The sequence below is a fragment of the Crocuta crocuta genome, unplaced genomic scaffold, assembly GCF_008692635.1.
Source record: "Crocuta crocuta isolate KB4526 unplaced genomic scaffold, BGI_CrCroc_1.0 scaffold53, whole genome shotgun sequence".
NCBI lineage: Eukaryota > Metazoa > Chordata > Mammalia > Carnivora > Hyaenidae > Crocuta > Crocuta crocuta.
This window is the reverse complement of record NW_027529432.1, coordinates 564,567-574,168: the sequence shown is the minus strand read 5'-3', so window position 1 is coordinate 574,168 and position 9,602 is coordinate 564,567. Positions and strand designations below refer to the sequence as shown.

The 9,602-nt window shown below is 49.3% G+C and overlaps 1 protein-coding gene across 1 annotated transcript in view; it reads left to right on the top strand.

Moving 5' to 3' along the window:
- LOC144227849 (solute carrier family 22 member 6) overlaps positions 1–4,373 on the top strand; it is a 7,520-nt gene extending 3,147 nt beyond the window's left edge. The window contains exons 5-10 of the mRNA XM_077759602.1: positions 41–164; positions 319–434; positions 1,494–1,708; positions 1,809–1,917; positions 3,619–3,822; positions 4,102–4,373. Coding sequence (XP_077615728.1) covers positions 41–164; positions 319–434; positions 1,494–1,708; positions 1,809–1,917; positions 3,619–3,822; positions 4,102–4,189 — 856 coding nt within the window. The 3' untranslated portion in view covers positions 4,190–4,373. The remainder of the gene's footprint in view (positions 1–40; positions 165–318; positions 435–1,493; positions 1,709–1,808; positions 1,918–3,618; positions 3,823–4,101) is intronic.
- Positions 4,374–9,602: the final 5,229 nt, after the last annotated feature.

Here is a 9,602-nt window from a genome sequence, read left to right as displayed (position 1 = left end):
CTGAAGCCATGTCGGCCCCTCCCCTCACCTCTGCTCCCAGGTTCTTCATCGAGTCGGCCCGCTGGCACTCCTCCTCCGGGAGGCTGGACCTCACCCTGAAGGCCTTGCAGAGAGTGGCCTGGATCAATGGGAAGCGGGAAGAGGGAACCAAGCTAAGTATGGAGGTAAGACTCTCCCCGCAAGACCTCCCGTGACACCCCACCAGGAATCCACCCTCAAACCCTGAACCCGGGTCCCAGAGGGTTTCCCTGAGTAAGGGGTTAGGCTGGGAGGAGCTTCTGGAGGAGTCCAGGCTCTGAGCCCCGCCCATCCCGGCAGGTGCTCCGGGCCAGTCTGCAGAAGGAGCTGACCATGGGCAAAGGCCAGGCTTCCGCCCTGGAGTTGCTGCGCTGCCCCGCCCTTCGCCACCTCTTCCTCTGCCTCTCCATGCTGTGGTAGGCCCAGACAGCCCGAGAGACAACGAGATAGAGAGACAGCCCGAGAGACAAAATTCCGGCTGGGCAGAGGGTGGATGCAATGGGTGGAAGAAGCCAGACAAAAGGGAGGAAAAACCAGCACACCTGCTATGAGGGGCAGTAATCATCCACCAGGGACAGTCTTAACGAACAAGATGATCTCCAGCCTCAATTCACCACCGGTCCCCACACTGGGCACCCATCTCTCCATCTTCTTTCCCCTTTTACCAACTCTGTTCCAATATGGAAACACCTCATCGGAATTGGTCACCCCTAGAGTCCACAGAATTATATCACAAAGGCGGAGACCAGTCTGGCTTACAAAACATTTGGAGACTTTCCTGGCCTAGCAGTGGCTGCCAGAGATACAAACAAGGGCAGTAAGATGCCTAAAACTCATCTCCAAAAGTAACGCTCTGGCCAAGGCTGATATCAGCCAAAAACGTTCCTTTCCCATTGCAGTGTTCCCCTTCACCCCTCTGATGTGCTACCTTCCTGATGCCATCAGCAGCAGTCCCATAACAGGAGAAGCACACCCCACACTTCTGTCACTGAATTCTTTGGTTCCAATTTGGGATTTACTCCAGTTGCAGGTCCTATCCAATCACCCAAGCTTCATTTCATGGGCTCTTGACCTCTCAAGAAGCACCCATCCCTGAACCATGCACAGGTCAGAAAAGCTCTGGCCTCTCCCATCACCTTGACCTGAAAGATAAGGCTTGAAAATCCACCTGCCCTCCAGCCAGTATCAACAGATAAGATAAAGACTAAAACTAAGTAAATCTTACATGACGACTAAGCAAAAACACCCTAATACGCCAGGGATACTAGTTAGCAAGAAGATTGAGAAATCTGGGGTCTTAGAGGACCACCCCACACTTAAACGAAATACATACGAAATGTCTGAAGAAATATTAGCCAAGGCAGATTCCAGCTTCTTAAGCAGGGCACCCAGTGTAGCTCACCCCTAGTTTGAATGAGCACCCCCTCCTTTAAGCCTTCCTGACAAACTCCATACTCCTCATCCTTCCCCACTAGGTTTGCCACTAGTTTTGCCTACTATGGGCTGGTCATGGACCTGCAGGCCTTTGGGGTCAGCATCTACCTAATCCAGGTGATTTTTGGTGCTGTGGACCTGCCTGCCAAGCTTGTGGGCTTCCTTGTCATCAACTCTCTGGGCCGCCGGCCTGCCCAAATGGCCTCACTGCTGCTGGCAGGCGTCTGCATCCTGGTCAATGGGGTGATACCCCAGGGTGAGCACCCACGAGTACCTTGGTCCTTCATCTTTAGCCCTATCTCCAGATTCTCATCCCCTACTCCCGAGCTCCCACTGGCCCCCTCCTTTCTCTCCAGATCAGTCCATTGTCCGAACCTCCCTTGCTGTTCTGGGGAAAGGCTGCCTGGCTACCTCCTTCAACTGCATCTTCCTATATACTGGGGAGCTGTACCCCACGGTGATCCGGTGAGTGGGAGCCAAGTGGGAGGGGGCTTGGGACAAGACTCTCCCCCACACATAGGTCAGACCCCAGAGCCGTCGCCCTGGGCTCCTCCCAGCGCTCATCAAGGCAAGGCATGTATCAGCCACTCAGTACACACTCCATGGCTAACACAGGTATGTCTGCCCACTAAGCCCTTACCCGAGCCAAGGAAAAGATCTCAAAAGGAGCAGGGCAGGGTAGACAGCCAAGAAGACACATCTCACAGGCAATTAATTGAAGCTCCACCTTGATCTCCAAAGCACAAGTTAGAAGCCGCCACCAAATCTAAATCTCATCTATAAACCAAGCGGTCCATCCCAAACCAAAGACCAAACCGGAGAGTAATTCCTTATCACAAAAGCCACATTAATAATGGTGGTGCTTGGTAGCTCTATGGATAAGCACAGCACTGCTGTCTGAGTGTCACAATTGGGGACCGGGGGAGGGCATTTTTGCATGAAGAAACAAGAAACGCTTATCAATTTTAAGAATGGGATGCAAAATTCACAAGATGTCTAAGAAAGGCCAGGCTTCCCTAAGCTACTCGGAACCAGCAAGGTCATGGTCACTGTCCTGTGCCCACATGGGACTTCAGGGGAAAGAGCAACAGTATGAAGCACTCACTACGTGCCAGGCACCGTCTTAAACTTTTTACAAATATCAACTCATTTTATCCACAGAGCAAGCCTTTAAGGTAGGTACTATGACAATTCCCATTTTACAAACGAGAAACGTGAGCCACAGGAAGGTTAAGTGACCTGCCCAAGGTCACACAGCTTGGAAGTGAGGCAGCTTGAATTTGAACTCAAGCAATTTGGCTCCTGAGTCAATGTTTTTAACCTCTGCTTTCATAGAGAATGTTCTTCTTTTTTTTTTTTTTTTAATTTTTATTTATTTCTAGGAGAGAGAGAGATAGCGTGAACAGGGGAGGGTCAGAGAGAGAGGGAGACACGGACTCTGAAACAGGCTCCAGGCTCTGAGCTGGCAGTCAGCACAGAGCCCGACGCGGGGCTCGAACCCACGAACCGTGAGATCATGACCTAAGCGAAAGTCGGACGCTTAACCGACTAAGCCACCCAGGCGCCCCTCATAGAGAATATTCTTAACATAGTCCCAGCATGCAGCAGCCAGGTCCTCTCCCCTGGCGATTCTAATCCGATAGGACTGTGTACGCTGGAGCAGCTGTCACTCAGAATCCCCCAGGTGATCTGAGCACGATTGGCCTAACTTAACTGTCTGATTTGACAGCTCAGGAAACTGAGGCCCGGAGATGAAAAGGGACTCTTCCTAAGGTCACATACAAAGCAAGATAAGGGCCAAGGTGAAATTCAGTCTCCTGGTTCTTTGGCCAGAGCCTTTCCCAACCTATTTTGTTAACAAAAAAAAAAAAATCTCCAGAACAGGGATGTCTGGCTGGTTCAGTCAGCAGAGCAGGTGACTCTTGATCTCGGGGTTGTGAGTTCAAGCCCCACGTGGGGCTCCAATAAGTAAATAATAAAAATGATTAATAAATAAATAATTGTTTTTTAAAAAGATCTCCAAAACAAATAACAAATTGGTTTGTTAATAATCAAATGGGAAACTGACAGGGGACCAGGAGGCCTCAGCCTGAGCTGCCCTGACCCCAGTACCTGAGCATTCATGCTAGAACAGTGACTGACACCATTCCACCTTGGGCCCCACAGGCAGACAGGCATGGGAATGGGCAGCACTATGGCCCGAGTGGGCAGCATCGTGAGCCCACTGGTGAGCATGACTGCTGAAATCTACCCCTCGGTGCCTCTCTTCATCTACGGTGCGGTCCCCGTGGCTGCCAGTGCGGTCGCTGCTCTCCTGCCAGAGACCCTGGGCCAGCCACTGCCAGACACCGTGCAGGACATGGAAAGCAGGTGGGAGCAGGGACTTAACCCAGGTCACACAGCCAGGCTGGGGTGGTACCAAGACTCCAACCCAGGCCTCCCCTTCCAGGCCAGGGCTCTTTGCCTGCTTCCCCAGTTGACTGGGAGTCTTCTAGATTCCTGGGGCTTCCGAACCCTAGAAGCAGTGGATGTGTGGGGTCCAGAGATGGTAGCTGGGCACGGCTGAGTAGAGAACTCCCCAGAAGCCCCCAGCTCCTAGCCCTGGCCTGGAGACTACATACCCAGGACACCACTCTCCTGCCCCCCCAGGAGGAGAGGAAAGCCAAGACGGCAGCAGCAAGATCAGCAGAAGCAGATGGTCCCGCTCCAGGCTGCAGCACGAGAGAATGGACTCTGAGCACCAAGAAGGGACCTCACAGAGCCTAAAAGGCAGTGAGGGTCCCACAGGTCCTGAACCACCCACTGGAGGAGGGGAAATGGCAACCCAAGAGTCCAGGCTGTGGTTCAGGAAAGCACCTCCCAGGGGGCTCCCTCCCTGAATAGGCTCCACCAAGACCGTGTCATTAAAAGGTTTGTGTGCATCTCTTTTTGTCTGTCGTCTCAAATGTAATAGCCACTCCACATCAGCCAGTGGCCCGAAAGTTCAGGCAGTCCAGTCCCTGCCGTCAACCTCCAGTACTTTATAAACCCTCCCCTGTCCCTACTTTCCACCCTCTTCCCTCCTCCGTCTCTACCCTATTCAAATATTCCCGTGAGTTTTTAAATATCTTAGGCTCCTCCCCTTCCCTCCCCGCCTCCTGCCCAGTTTAGAAATTGACAAGGGACTAAATGAAAGCAGCCAATCAGAGGCTTTGTTTCGGGCTCCTCCCCCTCTGTGAGGATAGATGGGAATCTCCTGTAGCCAAGAGGGAGAAAACGGACCACAGAGGCTGGGATGTCAGGAGGCTGGCCCCTGCTCCTCAGATCCTAGCAGCGTCCAAACTCGAAACCAGTTTGTCACTTCCTGCTCTGCAGCTGGAGGTTCTGCCCGCTAGCGATCCTAACCCTTCCCACTACCCTGTGTGGATTTTCTTCGCTGTTCTGCCTCCTGCAGGCTGGGGACTGGGGGAGACAGGGAGGAGGGAAAGGGGACGGTAGAACGGAGCCAGAGAGAGCCGGCACCAAATGCTACTTTGATGCCAGGCACTGCCCTAAGCATTTGGCATATACTGACTCATTTACAATTCCCAGTAACTTTCTAGAGATAAGTACTATTTTTATCCCCCATTTGAGAAATGGGCAGAGAGTGGTTAAGTCACTTGGCCAGATTCACACAGCTAGTAAACTGTGGAGTCAGGATTAGAACGCAGACAATCCAGCTCTGGAACGCAGGTGCCTGCCTCCTCCACTGCCCAGGGCTATGAGGCACTGAGACTTTGGCCTCTTGCAACGCCAGGACTTGGCTTCTTCCCCTCCCTCCTGACCTAAAAGGCGAGAGAAGGGTAAGGGGGAGGAGAAAAAGAATCCTGGACAGAACTACACAAAAGGAGGGATGGAAGGCAGTTTAGAGGTCACGGTCAGGAAAAGAGGAGGATATCCGATCGCCTGCGTCAGCAAGGGAGCTCATTTCAAGGAAGTCCGGGGCCATGCGAAGACAGCCTTATTAGCACCCATAGGTGGCAGGAGTCAGGGCACGAGCTGTGCCCTCTTGCAAATGTGCCTTCTCAGTCATGCTTCCCCCCACCCCCCAGTACATTGTCCATTACTCTTTCCCCTGCAGCNCCCTCGGGGAAAGTCCACACCTCTGAAGTTGCACACATTGTCTTCCAGTTGAGACCGTAGGCTCTAGCTGAGTCAGGGCAACCTGGAGAGGGGAGGTAACCCAGAGCTGCCCTGAACAATCCACAAAGCCCTGGGACAACTCACAGCAGCTCAGACAGCAGGACTTTCAGGACAAACTGGACAGAGCTAAAATCATGATAACCCACCCACCTCCCGAACATCTGGAGACTGGATGTTCCCCCATGTGCTGACACTTCCCATGCTCCCCAAGAACTTTTGGGTCATTGTAGGATCCAGTAGATGCTCAAGGACCCCCAGCCCTATCCCCACTGCTATTTCTCAGGCAGCACTGCCCCCTGACTGGCAAGTCTTCACCAGCCTTGAGCAGGGAGACAAGATCAGGACTGGCCACCTGCATCGAACCCTGCTTCTGTAGATCTGGAGGTCTCAAGACCAAGTCTCAAGACTTGCCTTATCTGTGTCTCAAAACCCTACCAGCAACTCTGACATGTTGTGGCTCCTGTGGGTCTCTCATCTCTGCGTCTGCCTCAACCAGAGACAGTCCCTGGCCTGCCCGAGCTGCACACACCCCCAACTGGTACAAGTGGGTACATGGTGTTGGTGGTGTTTCAGACAGCTCACACCATCTGCACAGAATCCATTTCCCCAGCTCCTGGCCAGGAACTTCCTACGCTCACCCCATACCCTTTGACCAGATGGAACCCCACCTTCCTCCCATTTTTAAGCCACCAGCAGGTGACTTCTGACCTGTCTCCCCAAAGAGTCATCTGCAGAACACTGGCTCACATCCCATCCTCTCACACTGGCCCTCAGCCAGAGTTTTGATACTGTCATGCCTCACTTCGGTGGTCTCAGATATTGTCCCCAGTGTTGACCATAAGGTCCTATCATCAGCCAGGATTGGTAAGACCTTTGTGGCCACTCTCAGTTTCTCTCCTGCAGCTCTGAGCACTCTCTGGCCAAGACGGTACCCTCAGGAGGTTTCTCGACTGCATGGCCCTGGTAGACTGCTCACCAGCAAGCACCTTCCCTAGACTCCACACTTGTATTCCAGGACCCACTTCTACAATCCAAGCTTTAGTCCACACCAAGTCCCTTCACTTCTCTCTTTTCCCAATAGTTTTCATGACCCCTTGGAGAATAGATGTCCAATCAGTTCAGCTTTCATATCATGTGGAAGGCTGAATAATGGACCTTCAAAGATGTCCACATTCTAATACCTGGAAATTGTGAATATATTATCTTACATGGTAGAAGATACTTTGCAGGTGCCATTAACCTAAGGATCTTGACAGGGAAATACAAATGAAAACTACAATGAGATACCACTTCACACCTGTCAGAATGGCTAATATTAACAACTCGGGCAACAACAGATGTTGATGAGGACACAGAGAAAGAGGAACCCTTTGGCACTGCTGGTGGGAATGCAAACTGGTGCAGCCACTCTGGAACACAGTATGGAGGTTCCTCAAAAAATTAAAAATAGAACTACCCTACAACCCAGCAATTGCAATACTAGATATTTATCCAAAGGATACAAAAATGCTGATTCAAAGGGGGCACATGCACCCCAATGTTTATAGCAACACTATCAACAATAGCCAAAGTATGGAAAGAGCCCAAAGGTCCATCAACCGATGAATGGATAAAGAAGATATGGTTTCTGTATATGTACACACACACACACACACACACACACACACACACACACTGGAATATTACTCAGCCATCAAAAAGAATGAAATCTTGCCATTTGCAACAGAATGGATGGAACTAGAGAGTATTATGCTAAGCGAAATAAGTCAGTCAGAGAAAGACAAATATCATATGATTTCACTCATATGTGGAATTTAAGAAACAAAACAGATGAACATAGGGGAAGGGAAGGAAAAATAAGATAAAAACAGAGATGGAGACAAACCATAAGAGACTCTAAAATACAGAGAACAAACTGAAGGTTGCTGATGGGGTGTGGCGTGGAGGGATGGGCTAAAAGGGGGATGGGCATTAAAGAGAGCACTTGTTGGGATGAGCACTGGGTGTCATATGGAAGTGATAAATCACTAAACTCTATTCCTGAAATCATTACTACAATATATGTTAACTAATTTGGATTTAAATTTTTAAAGAAGCTAAGGATTTTGAGATGGGGAGATTATCCTCGATTACCTGGGTTGGCCTAATATGATCATAGGAGAAAGAAGCAGGAGACCAGAGTAGGTAATAGGAGACGTGTGACAACAGAAACCAAAGTTTGGAGTGGTACAAGAAGGGGCAAGCCAAGAAAGACAAGCTGAAAAGGACAAGGAAATGGCTTCTCCTCTGAAGCCTCCAGAAGAAACAAAGCCTTGCCAGTACGTTGATTTTAGACTTATGTCTTCTAGAACTATAAGAAAATTGATTTGTGGTGCTTTAATCCACCAAGTCTGTGACTTGTTGCAAGAGCAGTTGGAAACTGATGTACATCCCTTATTCTCAGCCTTCTCTAGGGGTATCAAACCAGTCTAGAGAGGTTTTGTTTTCTCATGCACTATTTTTTGGCAGAGATAGGGTTTTACTGTCTGGCCTACACTATAGGCCTCACCACTCCCTATTGTTCTATACCTGGTCAGAATCACACATTTATAATACCATATGGTTCTTGTAGCCATTAAGTTTGGAACTCCCAGACTGCTCCCTGTTAAATTCCCAACTCACTTTTATGTGAATTAAAAATTATGAGAAAGATTTTTGTCCCAGGTATAGGGAGCAAAAGAAAAGCACTGGATGGACCCCATTGACCCATAGTTCCTCCTCTTTCAAGAAAACCATCTAATGATGTTCTCTGGGATGTAGTCATAGCTCATGTTGTAGTCATAAAACAGTAGCTGATGATATTGCAAACAGCTGGAGGGATAAGCTAGACAAAACTGAGGCTCGGTTTCCCTGACCTGCTCTAGAGAGCTCTGTTCCTGCTTCTTCTAAACTCTTCCCCTAAGAGAAGCCTATTCCCAGGAGCAGGTTCCATGTGAGCCACATCCATAGAAGAAATCAATCTGTTAGTGCCTCAATTGGTCAGGGTTTAGATTTACATGGTAGACAATGTTGAGTCTGGATGGGATGTCCAGAACTGTGGCAGCCATCTTGTGACCCAACAGAGAAACCAGAGCAAGGATTAAGGCAACAATTGAGAATGACATTGTGGAAAGATGGAACTAACCTGAAGTCTGATGATGTCACTGAGCCACTGACTTAACCAATCTTGAAGCCACCCATCTCTACTCTAATTGTAAAGTGTAGAAATTTAAACTTAAATCCTCTTTCCTCTTTAAGCCATTATGGGTTGGTTTTTGTGTGATCATCAGTTAAAGATATCAAATGGGGCACCTGGGTGTCTCAGTCAGTTAAGTGTCTAACTCTTGCTTTCAGCTCAGATCTTTAACTTTTTTAATGTTTTTATTTATTTTTGAGAGAAGGAGAGAGAAAGAATGAAAAGGGGAGGAGCAGAGAGAGAGACAGAATCTGAACCAGGCTCCAGATTCTGAGCTGTCAGCACAGAGCTGGACATGGGGCTCAAACTCACCAGCCATGAGATCATGACCTGAGCTGAAGTCGACGCTCAACTGACTGAGTCACCCAGGCACCCCTCAGCTCAGGTCTTGATCTCAGGGTCCTTAGTTCAAGCCCTAGGTTGGACTCCAGGTTGGGTGTGGAGCCTACTTTAAAAAAAAATCTTAACCAATATATTTTTTACAACTTTGAAATATAATAGACAATTAGTTGCTGATATTCATGGTGTACGTTTTGATGAGTTTTAACAGATGAAACTATCAACACAGTCAAGATAATTAACATACCATCACTACCAAAAGTTTCCTCGTGCGGCACCTGGGTGGCTAAGTCTGTTAAGTGTCTGACTCTTGATTTCGGCTCAGGTCATGATCTCACGGTTTGTGAGTTGGATTTCTGCATTCGGGATCCGAGCTGACAGCATGGATCTAGCCTGCTCGGGATCCTCTCTCTCTCTCTCTCTCTCTCTCTCTCTC